This window comes from Erpetoichthys calabaricus, chromosome 6 (genome assembly GCF_900747795.2).
Source record: "Erpetoichthys calabaricus chromosome 6, fErpCal1.3, whole genome shotgun sequence".
NCBI classification, from domain to species: domain Eukaryota; kingdom Metazoa; phylum Chordata; class Cladistia; order Polypteriformes; family Polypteridae; genus Erpetoichthys; species Erpetoichthys calabaricus.
This window is the reverse complement of record NC_041399.2, coordinates 73,932,037-73,949,520: the sequence shown is the minus strand read 5'-3', so window position 1 is coordinate 73,949,520 and position 17,484 is coordinate 73,932,037. Positions and strand designations below refer to the sequence as shown.

The 17,484-nt window shown below is 36.9% G+C and overlaps 1 protein-coding gene across 3 annotated transcripts in view; it reads left to right on the top strand.

Moving 5' to 3' along the window:
* The window catches only part of ankrd12 (ankyrin repeat domain 12), a 275,819-nt gene that overhangs the window by 243,566 nt on the left and 14,769 nt on the right, over positions 1-17,484 (top strand). For all 3 annotated transcript variants that reach the window (XM_051928869.1, XM_028803702.2, XM_051928868.1), the window contains 4 exons: positions 259-4,907; positions 9,162-9,260; positions 11,697-11,840; positions 12,630-12,725. In XM_051928869.1, the coding sequence (XP_051784829.1) occupies positions 259-4,907; positions 9,162-9,260; positions 11,697-11,840; positions 12,630-12,725 (4,988 nt within the window). The remainder of the gene's footprint in view (positions 1-258; positions 4,908-9,161; positions 9,261-11,696; positions 11,841-12,629; positions 12,726-17,484) is intronic.

Below are 17,484 nucleotides of genomic sequence, written 5' to 3'. Positions count from 1 at the left end.
AAGTGTTTCTACTAATAAGCATCTAAGCTTACAGCAGTCCTGTCTTACTCTAAATTTTGAGAAAGATCAGCACTTGTCTGAGCTATTCTTGTTGCTACCTAGTGAATGCTCAGAGAATTTATTAGCTAAACTATCTGACAATGGGCACACAAAGAAGCTGGAGGTTTTTTGGGTTTTTTTAAAATAAATGTTTCAAATTTTTGATTAATCAGGACTTGCACAGTATTATGGTAAGTTAACCTTTGTTTTGTCCCTTAGATTCTGAAGATCCATCATCTGTAAATCCATCCAGTGTGGATGATAATATAGAAGATTCTGATGGTGAAAAGGACATTAATAACAAGCTTGTAACACCAAACAAACAAATAGTCGCAGGATTAGATGAATATGAGTTCAAAGATGATGATGATGATGATGATGAAGAGGAAGACTTGAACAAAGCATTAAATGATAGACATCTCCTCAGAAGAGAACTGAGGCAACGTGAGAGAGAGCAAAAGGGAAGGAACAATTATATTGCAAAGTCGTTAAGGACAGATCAGCATAACATTTGTAAGTCAAAGAAGCATAAACCATCACGGGTCCTATTCTGTAATAATGAGAGCTCTGATGAGGAGGAGAGAAAAGTAACCTCCCCTTCATCATCTATTGCAACTACAGCTGATGGCTATAAAACAGACCTAAGGACTAAAAAAGATTTCCCAAGTGCAGTGGAGCATAAAGAGAAAAGTAAAGTAAAGAGAAAATTTAAAAATCAAAGTAAAAATAAGGAAAATCAAGAACTAAAGGATGATGGCAAAGAAAATACTAAGTTGTCATTTTTTCCTTCTTTGGGTGCCCTTGAAACCTCATCTGAAAGATCAAAAGAAGAAGATACCTTTAAAATGTCATTTAGCCCAAAAGATGATACTTCAGTTCATCTTTTTCATCTTCCTTCAGTAAAATCTCCTAAAATTAACCACAGCATAACTGAGAAGCAGACAGTGCCTCTTAAACAAGAAAATACTAAAACATGCTTTTCTCCTAGTGCAACTGAAATGTCTCTATCTTTAGAAGTTGTTCATTATGATCATTATACTGATGCAGATACCAGCACAGAAAGCTCAAGCAGTAAAAGCTTCAAGCATAAAGAGAAAAGCAAGCACCATCACAAGGATATAAGCATCATTGCAGAGGATACTAATTTGAGTCCCAAGAAGGATGATGATCAAGTAACATTCTTTGATAGTTCAGAAGGCGTATTGCGAAAGGCAGACAGAGATGGGAAAATAATCAAAAAACATAAGTTAAAACACAAGGAAAAGGGGAAAGAAAAAAGCAAAAAGGATCATGAAGGGGAAAAGGACAAGCACAGACAGCGTGAATGCAGTAAAGATCTGACAAGAAATTTGGAGTTTGATAGGGAGTTCTGGAAAGAAAACTTTTTTAAAAGTGATGAAAATGATGAACCTCTTCAAATGAAATGTGAAATCGGCCAGACTTGTGCCATGGAAAAGCTGTCAGATAAATCAGCTAAAGAAGAAAAGGTTACAAAAGAGAAACATTTAAATAAAGACAAGAGAGTTAAAGAGGATCGTGACAAGGAAAAATTGAAAAGGGACAAGAAGGAAAACCTTTTCAAAGATGACAAAGAGGACAGAAATGACAAACCCGCTCGAGATAGGGAAACTGAGGAAATACCACATGGCTTTAGTCTTATGAAAGATGAACAAGAGCAGCATGTTATCACAGACAGGGACATGAATAATGATCAAGAGCTAGACTTAAAAGCAACTAAAGAAAGAAATGAAAAGAAGTCTCCTGTCAAAGAAAAGGATTCAGAAAAGCTGGATAAGAAACAGTCTGAAAAAGACAGAAAAAATAAAGGTGACCACAATACCTTTGAAAAAAATGAATGCTCTGATTCTTCAGAAAAATTGAAGGATAGAGACAAAAGCATTTTCTCCTGTTATGGAGAAAAATCTAAGGAAGGTGAGAAGCCAAAAACTGTTCTGTCTATCAAAAAACAAGAGGAAAATAAGAAGAATAAGGAGAAACTGGAGAGAAAGCATGATAAGGAAAAGATGGAGAGAGAGCGCTTTTTGGTTGAGAGCAAGGATAAAGATAAGAATATTTTTGAGAAGAAATCAAAGCTAACAGATCGAGGATGTGATATAAGCAAATATGATCGCATGAAAGAAAAAGAACATGACAAAAAGAAAAAGGACAAAATCAGAGATGTTTCATCTTCAGTATATCCAAAAGTAAGTTTGGAGGAAAAGAAGAACATTGTAACAGAAAGCATCAAGGCATGCCATGAAAAAGCATTGTCTTTAAAGGAAAAACCAAAAGATGAAGCAGTCAAAATCTCTGAGAAAGACAGAAGGGAAAAGGATAGAGAAATTGACCGTTACAAAGAGAGGGACAAGCACAAGGATAAGACTCAAATAGTCAAACCCAATAAACTAAAAACAAATGAATCAGAAGTTGATAAGCTGAAGCTTAAACCATCTCCAGTTGCCAAAGATATGAGACCAAAGGAAAAGCGACTTGTAAATGATGATCTAATGCAGACCAGTTTTGAGAGAATGCTGAGTCTCAAAGATTTAGAAATTGAGCAGTGGCACAGAAAACATAAGGAAAAAATAAAACAGAAGGAAAGAGACAGAATGAGACATAGACCTGGGGTGGAGGTTAACAAACAAAAAATTAAAGATAGATCAAAAAGCTCCCCTTCTGAAACATTCAATAATAAGGAACTGTTTTGGTCTAAAAGCACAGATGGCTCTGAGACTCACAATAATAGAGAAAAAGTACTAAAAGATGCCACAAGCACTAGGTCTTATTCTTTAGATGCAAAATGTTTGCTAAGCACTGGAAAAGCTAATCTAGGCACAGACTGCAACTTGACTCGTTCTCCCAGGCCTGACAATGAAAAATCTAATTTGATTTCAAGATCCGTTTCCATGACTTCCATGACAAGCTCAGAAGATTCATGCCAAATAGCAACAACAGTACCCCGGCCAGGAGCAGATATTGATTCTGACTTTGCATTTGAGGCTTCAGATGCACCACTGCCTTCATCACAACCATCTTATTTTAATGCTGGTAAATCACCTGTCATTAATGAAAAAGAAAAAGAAAATGAAAGTGGTATACTTGAACTTTCACAGGAAGGGAAGTCAATGGTGTCTAGTACGCAACAGACAACATGTGTAAGGCTGACTTCAGCAGATGATAGTAAATTATCTGTAACCAGCAGCCCTCTGAGAGGTGAAGATCGAAAGCAAGCCATATGGACGTATTCTGATAATGAACACAAATGTACAGAAAGAACTATAGCACCAGTACATGAAAGTCAAGACAGTCAGACTAGTGTACATACAATTAATTGTAATACTGCAGCAGACAAAGTAGAAGGAGGTACATACATAGATGATTTTACTTGTCACTCTTCACTACATGTTCCACAACCTGTTTTAGAGACCAGCCATACCCCAACATCAATAGATTTTGCATCACTACAAAGTGAAAATCTCAAGGAAGTCTCTCGTTGTGAATCTGAAAATAACCAAAATGCTGGAATAAAATTACAAAAGATGTGTAGAGTAGATCTGCAGCCTATGACAGAAGCAATCAGCCTGCCTTTACAAAGTGTCTTGATTGAGAAGCCAAATGATATGCTTTCCAGTGACCACATAAAGCAGGAAAACATTAGTTCCATGTCATTGAAGGAGTCTGAAATGAAATTATCTCATCCTGCAGTCCTGCAAACAAAGGTGCAGCATGGGAATTGCATTGACCACCTGGAATTTCAGCCAGGCACCTGTGAGGAAAGACCTGAATTGCTGGAAGATGGCTATCCATCCCCTCGGCTGGCTATGAAAGACCAAATTTGTGTCAAGATAAGTGAAAGGACTTTAAGTCCAAGTGAAAGAACTGAAGACCAAAACACAGAACTTGGTTCCCCTGCCAAACCTGATACTGTTAAATTAGAATGTTGTGACTCACAACAGTTACTTTGTCCTGTGAGTACAGTTCTGCAGGAATCTGTCAAAACTGTCATTGAAAGTTCTTCACGTAAAACTGTGGCTAACAATATTTTAAAAAGTGATGTTGAGGTAAAATCTGATACATACAGCCATACTGGAATTATATCATCTAATTTCGCATCAAACGTTGAAATGGACGCTAGCAGCACAAATGCACATCACACTGATAAATCGAGTGCTGCTGTTAAGATTTCAGCTGCTTCAGAAAACAGTTCTGATATGGATGAAAAGGCAAAAACAGTTCTAGAAAACACCGAATTCCTCAGCAAGAATAATTTAGAAGAGTTGTCCCTTGAAGAAGGAACTCTTGATATGCTCTCTGATACAACTTGTCCGATGCAAACGGTAGCAGAAATAAAGACCGAAGCAGTTGAATTCACCTCAGAAGAAACAGGACATGATGATAAGCTAGAACAGGATATTTCTTATAGAATCACCAGGACCCGTGCAAATTCACAAGCAAGCCAATTAAAATGTACTTCTGCTCAAGATTCAGACTCTCCTGCATATGTCAAAACAAAAAATAAATTAACAGATGAGGAGGAGATTCAAGTGCACCATCCCAGAAAGCGAAAGATGCCAAGAGTGCCTCAGCCTGTACAAGTTAATCCCTCTCTGCAGCAGGCTAAAGAAAAAACACAGCAGTCCCTTGCTGCTATTGTGGATTCTCTAAAGCTGGAAGATATTGAGCCTTACCAGACAGACAGAGCAAACCCTTACTATGAATTTCTGCACATCCGAAAGAAAATTGAAGAAAAGAGAAAAGTATTATGTAGTGTTATTCCACAAGCACCACAGTATTATGACGAATATGTAACATTTAATGGATCATATCTTCTAGATGGAAATCCATTGAGCAAGCTCTGTATTCCAACTGTAAGTTTTTGGTTTTTTTTTGTTGTTGTTTTTTTTTTTTTTCTCGTTCTTTTCATTTTGAAGTACTATTACTGGTCCTCTTTATTGGCAGTGTAATTGTGGAGAGCTTGATAACTATTTACAAACTCAATGTAGTGTTATAGCCAGTCTTACACGTCAGGCTGGCAAGTATCTAAACTCAGAATTTGAAATTAGAATTTGGATGAAAATCTCCAACCCTTTTTGTTCAGTTTTTCCAAAGAGAACATGCTATGAGGAAAATCCTCTTTGGCAGTTGTCTCGAAAAGCTATGTCAGTTTTCCACATTAACATTTATAGTTGGACATAGTTCTTTCCAAGGCCTGCTCACCTTGGAGTGATGCAGTAACATGACCCGACGACATTCACTTTTGAGGTTTAAAGTTCATTCACACTTAAAAATTAACCCCTTGTTATAAGCAAAGAAATAGATATGGAATTAAAATAAGCTCATCTTGAAATAATAATCTTATGTTGAGAGACAGCTGTGTAGTTTACACCAAAATCATTTGTGTTTTAGCTTCCAAAAGCAAAACTTTGGTACCTCACAATTCAACCTCTCACGTGTTTTCTGGACTGTTAAAAACTTGTTAGTCATTTTAACTATCTTTTTTTTCTTGTCACCTTGTAGAGAAGTGCCTCTTTAACCTCTGGGACAGCATCTGAAAGAATTTAGTAAATTACATATCAAACTACAGATCAGCCCAGCTAGGCTTATATCTTTTAATAAAATTCTGCAATTTGGGGGAGATTTTATTAAAATATTATTAATAGTATTAAATACATTGTTTTTTGTAAGCAATGTTAATTTTCAGTTGAGACAATTAACAGATTTTTTAATAAATGCTTTTTTTTTGTCACATGATGTAGATGCAGAGTGCACATGAATGTTCTCACACATGCATTCTTGGCAGCTACCTACCAATTCTTTAAATAATAACTTGATTTCTCTTTAAAAAAAAAAAAAAAAAAAAAAAAAAAAAAAGAGAGTGCATCACATGATGCCTTCTTTAAAATTACATGCAACAGCTTTCAGTAGTATACGAGTAATATAATGCATGTATGTACACATTTGCATTTGTATATCTGTAACAGGTAGCTCTTAACCTTGCAGGTATGAGCCTCTTTTGCTATTGACAGTAACATACAAAATCATAATTTATAAAATGTAAGTACTAGATAGTCACTATTTTAGAGAGTCATTTTTCAGTTTTACATCACTTAAACTTCTGTTGTAATCATTGAGCACTGAGAAGTCAACTTCCTTTGCCCAAATTCTTTAAAATACTTGTAAGTTGCATGTCTGCCAGAAAGAGAATTATCGTTTACTCACAATTTTGCTTTCAATAATGCCACTTCCACTTATGATGAGAGCAGGCATAAAGTACTCAAGTCCTTCCCTTGATGTTCAGCTCTCTTAAAGATGCAGACCACAAAATGCAAATAGTAGGTGCTTGAAAATCCCAGATGCATTCATTATTTATTTAATAAAATTACAAAATATATTAGCCATTTGTAAGGCAATTACTAATCTCTGTTTGAATAGCAAAATATTTATTGTGATTTCTAACCTGTACATCTTTAAATCATTAAATATAAATATAGGGAATGTGTTTATCTATATATAAACGTAATGTTGCAGATATTTATATTTTACACAAACCACATTCAATTCTAAATAGTGAACTGCATAAAATAACTGTCTCTGTAATCTATTAGAATTACCAAGGCTTACGAAAAAACTCGTAAATCCAGCCTACCTTAAATCAGATCGCACCTCTCTGTCAGCATCTTTGGTCTTGTAAATGTGTTGATAAGCCCAAGCAGCCTACTATCCCATTTTCCCACCGCTACAGAAAGTGCAAAAATCTCTCCCAGTTCATGCCTTGTTTATCAGGGAGTCAGGTACCAAGAGCTGTATAGGCAAAAAAATATATTGTTATTTGGATCACATGCATTTCATGTGAGTTCCATGTCTACAAAGATCTGTGTAAGTGTAGGATGACCAGAAATGCAAGAAATGTTGAACACATTCCTAAAACTAAAACTTTTTCCATGTTTTAGTACTAACAACAAAATTTTGACATGAATTGTATAATGTGTGAAGACTGAAGTCCAAATATCAAATGAGCACTTTCACAAAAGATAAAAAATGTAACGGATCAAGTGCACTTTTATTTATAACCGAATAAAAAGAAATCGGGTTAGTGTGGCTTGTTGTCGAGACTTCTTTGGTAGTACAGCGATAAGAACTGCTGACTCCTATTCAAAAGGTCGCCGGTTCAAGCCTCGTTGCATCCCAAAATAAACATTTTGAGTAGTGAGCTGCTCTTACTGTTACAATTATACAATAAAAACATACATTTGATATGAGTCTGTAACAGTCAGTGTAAATGTATGGTAATTGTAAAGGTTAGCATTTTTTTTTTATTATTATTCAGTTTTATTCTCTCAGTCGCATTCACGCTCACCCCTGATCTGACACTGCTAGTTTTCAAATAAAGACATGCTATAACAGAGGTGAACTGTGATGACGACGAGGGTTCTACATTGGAGAAAGAGAACAGAAGCACCCACCCCCACAAGAAACGTCCACTCACATATAAGAACAATGCAGCTGCACCAGGCATAAAGGCGAAAAATGACACCGTTTGGATGCACCCAGTGGTCGGGCGTCATCCTGCCAGTCAGTCTGCCCCCACACCTGGCCTCCAATGAAGCAGCACGGCTTACAGAGCTTGCCAACGTATTGTGTGAAGTCTTGTGATTGTTTTGTGATAGTTCTTACATAAAAAACAATTTATATGTTACTTATATAAAAGCCAGATTGAATGTTATTTACCTTGATTTATTTACTCATCTTCCTACAGCGTAAAGTCACAAGTAAACTGCTGAGCTTCCTGTGTTTGATAGACATGGGCATGCTGACATAGTACATGTGTACTGAAGTGACTTAAGCTGCAGGTGGAAGCTCCACGCAACTGTCTTTATGGTTCTGTCTTTGTCCAAAAATGGTTTCATAAGCTTTATGACCTTAGTCTCGGAAAGTCTTTCTCCCGTGGGGCGACTGGGATCTTTTCCTGAATAAGATCAAACACAGTTGCGTAGGGTGCAACAGGAGCTTCCACCTGCAGCTAAAGTCACTTCAGTTCTTAGTGAACATGCCCGTGTCGATCAAACAGAGGAAGCTCTGCAGTCTACTTGTGACTTTACGCTTTAGGAAGATAAGTAAATAAATAAAAATACCAAAAGGTTTATTTATCCAAAGGATATTTTGTTACATCTAACAGCAACCAACAGTCTAGTTATACTTTTTCTTGTAATGAGCACTGTGGACAAGTCCACCTTAAAGAAAGATGCTCTTTAGGCTGAACAGGGTATTAAGCAGGTGATGTGAAATGCAGTATTACTCGTGATAGCCAGCAGCTTAGGAGACCTCCATCTTTCTGCTCTTTCCTCCAGTCCAGGACAGTACCCAGAACAGAGCCAGCCTTCCCAAATTAACTTAAGTCTGTTGCTGTTTCTTGTGTTTTCTTATGGTGCTTCCCCAAAGTATCACTGCTTAAAACAACTGATTTGGAATGTTTAGAATATATATATATAATTTGAACTCTTGACATGTATGGTTTAAACAATAAAGGACCTAAGACAGTGTTACTGATAGTCCTTTCTGGCACAAGTTATGATCTGCCAGTTAAGTGTCATAACCCAAAATAGTAAGAGTTTGTCCGTCCTCATTGACGTTAGTTCATTTCCCAGTAGTAAGAACTTATAGGTTGAAGTAAAAAAAAAAAGAAAAAAACTGTTTTGTTTATGTTTGGAGTTTGATGTTGCCTTTTCCTTCAGGATCTCAATATGTGCTTACTTTATTTATTCTGGAAGATCAACATGGGGGAAGAACATGACAAAATGTGATTCAAGTTTATTCATGCAGGAAGGAACATTTTTTAGAATATAGTACAGTTTATGTTCAGTCTTAAGAGTAATTAAACATTATTTTAGAATTTTAACGTGGGTGTGTTATAAATGTTGACAGTACTAAAACTGATGCAAGTTTCCACCAAAATGTGGAAGAAATGTTTTTGTACTGAGCAAAGCTGTCTTTATATTTTGATATTTGATTAATAATAATAATAATTCATTACATTTATATAGCGCTTTTCTCAGATTAGATTAAGCAGATCCTATTGTGCATCTTTGATTTTCAGTTCAGCCATTTAACTTTTTGTTTCATAGATAACACCACCTCCTTCATTGTTAGAACCATTAAAGGAACTATTCAAACAGCAAGAATTGGTGAGAATGAAGCTTCGTTTACAACACAGTATTGAGCGGGTAAGAAAAGCAGACAAAGTAATATTAGTGTTATTTTAACCCAAACCACCATATAATGCAATTTAGTAGTAAGAGTCTCAACTTACACATGTATACTTATATATATATATATATATATATATATATATATATATATATAGATATATATATATACACACACACACACATACACACATATACACATATATATATTATATTTGCAGTTGGAGATCCACAAAGGGAGAGAAAACGAATCACGTATCATAAAATAGTTTTATTCCTGAGCTTTCAACCCCTATCAGGGGTCTTCATCAGAGGATAATGCTTAGACTTACAAGAATCAAAGGCAATATATAGCAACACATTCAGAATGGGGGGGGGGGGTGGAGGTGACTAAGTCAGTATAATCAAGGGGGGGGGGGGGTTGTATAGTTCAACTGGGACAACGTAAAAGTAAAATTTAAGGCCAGTACAAAAAGCGCCAGAGAGTTGGCCGAGTCTTGGCTATCAGATGAAAATGCCATCAACAGACACTTGGACATAAACCCAGCATATGCCAACTTAAGAAGGACATATACACATTAATTAAACTATACAACCCCCCCCCCCCCCTTGATTATACTGACTTAGTCACCTCCACCCACCCCCCCATTGCCCCCCCCATACTGAATGTGTTGCTATATATTGCCTTTGATTCTTGTAAGTCTAAGCATTATCCTCTGATGAAGACCCCTGATAGGGGTTGAAAGCTCAGGAATAAAACTATTTTATGATACGTGATTCGTTTTTTCTCCCTTTGTGGATCTCCAACTGCAAATATGCAAACCGTATCACAGACCTTCTCTTCCATATATATATATATATATATATATATATATATATATATATATATATATATATATATATATATATATATATATATACACACACAGTGGGTATGGAAAGTATTCAGACCCCCTTCAATTTTTCACTCTTTGTCATATTGCAGCCATTTGCTAAAATCATTTAAATTAATTTTTTCCGTCATTAATGTACACACAGCACCCCATATTGACAGACAAAAAAAAGAATTTTTGAAATTGTTGCAGATTTATTAAAAAAGAAAAACTGAAATATCACATGGTCCTAAGTATTCAGACCCTTTGCTCAGTATTTAGTAGAGGCACCCTTTTGAGCTAATACAGCCATGAGTCTTCTTGGGAGAGATGCAACAAGTTTTTCACACCTGGATTTGGGGATCCTCTGCCATTCCTCCTTGCAGATCCTCTCCAGTTCTGTCAGGTTGGATGGTAAACGTTGGTGGACAGCCATTTTTAGGTCTCTCCAGAGATGCTCAATTGGGTTTAAGTCAGGGCTCTGGCTGGGCCATTCAAGAACAGTCACAGAGTTGTTGTGAAGCCACTCCTTCGTTATTTTAGCTGTGTGCTTAGGGTCATTGTCTTGTTGGAAGGTAAACCTTCGGCCCAGTCTGAGGTCCTTAGCACTCTGGAGAAGGTTTTTGTCCAGGATATCCCTGTACTTGGCCGCATTCATCTTTCCCTCGATTGCAACCAGTTGTCCTGTCCCTGCAGCTGAAAAACACTCCCACAGCATGATGCTGCCACCGCCATGCTTCACTGTGGGGACTGTATTGGACAAGTGATGAGCAGTGCCTGGTTGTCTCCACACATACCGCTTAGAATTAAGGCCAAAAAGTTCTATCTTGGTCTCATCAGACCAGAGAATCTTATTTCTCACCATCTCAGAGTCCTTCAGGTGTCTTTTAGCAAACTCCATGCGGGAGTTGGCAGCTGGAGATCCACGAAGGGAGAAAAAATGAATCACGTATCATAAAGTAGTTTTTATTCCTGAGCTTTCAACCCCTATCAGGGGTCTTCATCAGAGGATAATGCTTAGACTTACAAGAATCAAAGGCACTATATATTAGTACATGTATGTACGTTTATTGTAACTGTGCACACATTTTATACAATTTTTTCCTTGCATTGTAGGTATTTATTGCCGGTGGCCTGTCTATCGTAATGTCTGTGACAAATGTGATATCGGAGATGCTCTACAGTATCTTTAAAATAACATTTTGGTTTTATGTACAGCATTTACATGTTGTAGATTTTTCACGTATTTTTATATTACCTACTCAATTACAATATGTTTAAAACTGTATTACGTATTAAATAAAACTCCTCAATGATATATGATACGTATGTTTGTGAGTAGTATATAAACTGTGTTTACATACATAATTTCAACGAATCTTACCTAATAACTAAGAATGTAAAGGGTTTATGCTGTATAACTGTATGGGGAATATTTATAAACCATGTGGGAGAGTTTATAAGGACTTAAAATATATAAAAATAACCATATAAACATATATGTATGTGTGTGTGTGTGTATGTTAATTGCCACATGATATATGTGATTAGCAGGAATGCTAATTTGTTTTCAATATTTCAGGATAAACTTACTGTATCCAATGAGCAAGAAGTTCTTCGTGTCCATTACCGAGCTGCTAGAACACTGGCTAATCAGACACTTCCTTTCAGTGCATGTACTGTTCTCTTGGATGCTGAAGTTTACAATATGCCACATGATTCACAGGTAAAATTATTTTACTTATAAGACGTTTTGGTTATATTTAGAAGTTTTATGCTATTAACATATTTACTGAATTGATTAGGTGAAAAATTATTTGACTTTTTCCTCTTTCTTAAAATGTGTATGTCATCAGATATTTTTAAAGTGGGGTAAAAGATTCAGTCAGTCATCATCCAACCCGCTATATCCTGTCATGGGGGTCTGCCGGAGCCAGTCCCAGCCAGCACAGGGCGCAAGGCAGAAAACAAACCCTGGGCAGGGCACCAACCCACCGCAGGGCACACACACCCACGCACACCAAGCACAAACCAAGGAAAATTTGATTGCCATTGCACCTAACCTGCATGTCTGTGGACTATGGAAGGGAAACCGGAGCACCTGGAGGAAACTCACGCAGACATGGGGAGAACATGCAAACTTCACACAGGGAGGACCCAGGAAGTGAATCCAGGTCTCCTTACTGTGAGGCAGCAGCGCTACCACTGTGCCACCCTAGGGTTAAAAGATTGGCCTTCCTTAAACTTGACTAACTCGTATACAGCTACTGATTTTGAACGTTTACCTCACCAGTTAGCTTTCAGAACAATGAGATCTACATAAAGAATTTTAATAGTTATTTGCATGGAAAAAATATTCTCTTTACATGTCAGTTTAGATCTGAATAAACACCAAAAATAAGATCAGTTCCAGTGTTTTTGAAGTATTTCAAAAATACCTTATTATTGATATTCATGGCTTCCAGAAGAATGATGTAGCCTGGGTTTTAATTTTTTTTTTCTTTTTTGGAATTAGACTGATGACAACAAGACATCTGTTAGAGATCGTTTCAATGCTCGGCAGTTTATGTCATGGTTGCAAGATGTTGATGACAAATTTGACAAACTTAAGGTAAGTACAAGATATTGTCAAAATAATTAAGTAGACTATAGTCTGGTACACCAGTGTTTATTATTTATCATTTATTTAAGTAGCATTTTATACAAAAAGGGCTACAAAACACTAATTGAATGAGTCTTGTGTGCGTTATTTTTTGCATTTTAACTCTGTCTTGGTTCTAATCTCTGTTCTGAATTTTTTTTTTTTTTTTTTTTTTTTTTTTTTTAAATCTTAAAAAAAATCCTAAACTTAGTTCCAGCAGCAACATGAAAAATCATTCTGTCCTCATACCAGCACTTTATTTTATTTTTTTAATGAATTGCATGTTATTCTGGTATTTATAAACATCACTAATGTTCTGTTGCTTCTTTCTTTTTAAGATAAAATCCTGAAATTGTCTGAGTTTGCTTTCTTTGATCTGTGACAGGCATCTTATTTCTCTTTTTGGTTACTGATTCACAGTTGCAATTTTGTCTCAGCATAAAATTAGTAATGCATTGGAAAGCTTTCATAAAAGAACAGCATTAAAATGCAATAGGCCTTGAGATGCTATAAACAACATAAATTAAATCAGTGGTTGTGAAAATTGACAATACGTCCTTTGTATGCACAGAACTCTTTAAAAGCTAGTCAGCCTTTCTAAAAAAATTCAACACTGCTTTCAAGGTGTTGAGATGTGTTGTGTGAAAAGAGTTTGTGAAGAATATAAGCAGCACCGCACTCAAAAAATGTTAAGACAGGAACAAGAGAGGTAAATGTATCACTCTAGCCAATATTTATCATTATTTATTTTCTGGCTGAATGGCAATAATACAAGCCTTTCAATTAAAAAAATGTGTAAAACTAAATAAAATCTTAATATTTGACCAAATGTAATGAAATGCTGTGGTGCAATTTACATCTGTAAGTTTGTTTAGCCCCCATTTCCCTCATTAGAAATTAGTTAATTTATGGTTGTTTTTTTCTCCTCTTCTGCAGTACTGGGTATATATGTATATATGACTCTACATTTATTTTTAATGGTTAGCATGTAAACAACAGCAACACTCAGAACACTAGTCAAGTTGTGCCCTTTTCATGTACAAATATGGCAAAAAAAAGCACAGCCTGCATATTTTTTCACATATCTGTCATATTTTATTTTTGTAGATCCAAAAAGAACCACCAAAAACTTTGTCATGTGTAATCTGGAACACTCATTTTACCAGTTAGATTAGGAGAGTTAAAATTCAACTCTGTTCTTCCTCTGTGCTGCTGTTTAACCCTAATCGAACAACTTTTTACATAACATCACAGCTTATGTAAAGTAGCAAAAAAGTGCTTACAGTATATTAAGTATAGGAACAAGTACCCTAAGTTCTTGTCAATAAGCCGCGGCTTATCTAAGGAAAAAAGTTGTGAAAATGAAAAAACAGAATATCGGCTTATACATAAGTCCGGCTTATACATCCATCGCGGGGGTTGCGTTCCAGAGCCACCCGCGAAATAAGAATATCCGCGAAGTAGAAACCATATGTTTATATGGTTATTTTTATATTGTCATGCTTGGGTCACAGATTTGCGCAGAAACACAGGAGGTTGTAGAGAGACAGGAACGTTATTCAAACACTGCAAACAAACATTTGTCTCTTTTTCAAAAGTTTAAACTGTGCTCCATGACAAGACAGAGATGACAGTTCCGTCTCACAATTAAAAGAATGCAAACATATCTTCCTCTTCAAAGGACTGAAGCAAACAAATCAATATGTCTGTTTGGCTTTTAAGTATGCGAAGCACCACGGCACAAAGCTGTTGAAGGCGGCAGCTCACACCCCCTCCGTCAGGAGCAGACAAAGAGAGAGAGAGGGAGAGTTTGTTTTTCAGTCAAAAATCAATACGTGCCCTTCGAGCTTTTAAGTATGTGAAGCACTGTGCAGCATGTCTTTTCAGGAATCAGCTTTACAAAAGATAGCAACGTGAAGATAATCTTTCAGCATTTTTAGACGAGCGTCCGTATCGTCTAGGTGTGCAAACAGCCCCCCTGCTCAATCCCCATACGTCAGGATCACAGATAGTCAGCGCAAGAGAGACAGAACAGTAATCCGGGTAGCTTCTCAGCCATCTGCCAATAGCGTCCCTTGTATGAAATCAACTGGGCAAACCAACTGAGGAAGCATGTACCAGAAATTAAAAGACCCATTGTCCGCAGAAATCCGCGATATATATTTAAATATGCTTACATATAAAATCACAATTTAAATGACCGCTACGCGCTCGTGTTGACTCGGCGACGCCCAGAGCAGAAAGAACGCGCTCCGGCCGCTCCAACCGCGCCATGCGGGGAGTGAGAGAGACGGCAATATCTCACACTCTCTCCCCCCTTAAAGAAATTAAATGGGCGCGAGTGAGACCACTGACCTCCCTCCCTTCTATTAGTTATAGGTTATAGTACGTTCGGCTTATCCATGAGTCCGGCTTATCTATGATACGATTTTATTTTAAAAATTCGTATGATTTTTGGTCTCCGGCTAATACATGAGTCCGGCTTATAGACAAGAACTTAGGGTAATTAGATGAGGAGAAAATAATAGCTGCCATTCACAATACACTGAGATCCAGAATCAGTAATTATTTCTTATATACACATAAAAAATGCCTGTCTAATACTGTGCAAGTCTCCCTCACTCCACCAAACAGCTCTTACCCATCAAGACATAGACTCCATAAGACCTCTGGAGGTGTCCTATGGTATCTGGCACCAAGATGTTGGCAGCAGATCCCCAGATCCCTGTACTGTAAGTTGCGAGCTGGGGCCTCTATGGTTTGGACTTGTTTCTCCAGCACTTGTTTTTCCGGTCTATGGATACGTAGCCCCATATGCAGATACACTGTGTATTCTGACACCTTCGTCTCTTGACCAGCATTATGTTTTTCAGAAATTTGTGCTAAAGTAGATCCCACAGAAGAGCCATCGTTCGCTCCCCACATGCATCAGTGAGGCATGGGCTCGCATGACCCTGTTGCTGGTTCACTGATTATCCTTCCTGGGACTATTTTTGTAGGTGCTAACTACTGTGTAACCTGTTTGAATAAATACACTACCTTTTTTGATTAGAATAAAGTTGGTTTTCTGAAAGCCTCTGGACTCTGCATCTTCTCTCAGGTGCAAGACAGTGACGTACACATCAAAATATGTGTATATGTGTATGTGTGTCTGTATCTGTATATACATAAATATAAAATATTGTCCATAAATGTCCATAAATATTTGGACAGAGACAACTTTTTTCTAATTTTGGTTCTGTACATTACCACAATGAATTTTAAATGAAACAACTCAGATGCAGTTGAAGTGCAGACGTGAACAAAACGATTGCTTAAAAATGTGAGGCAACTAAAGCATTTTTTTTTTTTTAAAAAAAACAATCCGCACTGAATTAAAGCTGAAAGTCTGCACTTCAACTGCACCTGAGTTGTTTCATTTAAAATTCATTGTGGTAATGTACAGAACCAAAATTAGAAAAAAGTTGTCTCTGTCCAAATATTTATGGACCTAACTGTGTGTGTGTGTGTATGTATGTGTGTGTATATATATATATATATATATATATATATATATATATATGTATATATATGTATATCTATAATAATAAAAGGCAAAGCCCTCACTGACTGACTCACTCATCACTAATTCTCCAACTTCCCGTGTAGGTGGAAGGCTGAAATTTGGCAGGCTCATTCCTTACAGCTTACTTACAAAAGTTAGGCAGGTTTCATTTCGAAATTCAAAGCGTAATGGTCATAACTGGAACATATTTTTTGTCCATACACTGTAATGGAGGAGGCGGAGTCACGTATCGCGTCATCACGCCTCCTACGTAATCACGTGAACTAAAAACAAGGAAGACATTTACAGCACGAGTCACACGCGGGAACGAAGGTAAATGACGTTAATTTTTGACTGTCTTTTAATACTGTGTAACCATACATATTAACACATGTCCAATTAAACGTGTGCATTTACGGGGTGATTTCTCAGGCTTAAAAGCTCGCCTTTTACTAAAAAGGTAAATGCAAAACTATTTTCAATCAGTTTATTGAAACTCTCCCGTTAAGGATTGCAATAACATATTCGCGAGATAAAAGAACGAAGTAGGGGGAAATGGAGGAACAGCCGCAAATAGCGAAGAGCAAAAAATTAATTAAACAATTGAGAACGGAGCGAGTTAAGCATACAAGCATGTTCATAAGGGAAACAAAGCACGGTGTAAAACGTAAGTTTCAATTAAGTTTATAGAAACGCTCCCGCTGCGGATTGCAATAACATATTCGCGAGATAAAAGTTTAATGAGAAGACACGAGGTGTAAACGAACCACACGCCGTGGCGCAACGTTAGGGGCAACAGTTTCAACCATTCTATGATCTGCTTCTCGCAACTGAAAGACGGCACATGGCAGATGTTAGCCGACTTGCTCACCGCAACATTAGGGGCTTCAACTATGGCGCTGACGCCACATCTCAGTGCCAACACTTTGCAGACTGTACTTAAAAGACACGCCCTCCTCACTGGACAGTTAAAAACATCAATCAAACTAATGATGACATCAAGTATTACCCAATCCAAAGTAGGAAAGGAGGCATCTTCATAAAATGCATGTGGGATGATTTGCATGAGACGCTGCTTTAAAAAAAAAATGATAAAAAAAATACGGGATAAATCCCGTCCAGTATTGATTCAAAACGCGACGCGCAATTTCATTCTCAAACGCGGCACGATTCCGTATTTTAAAG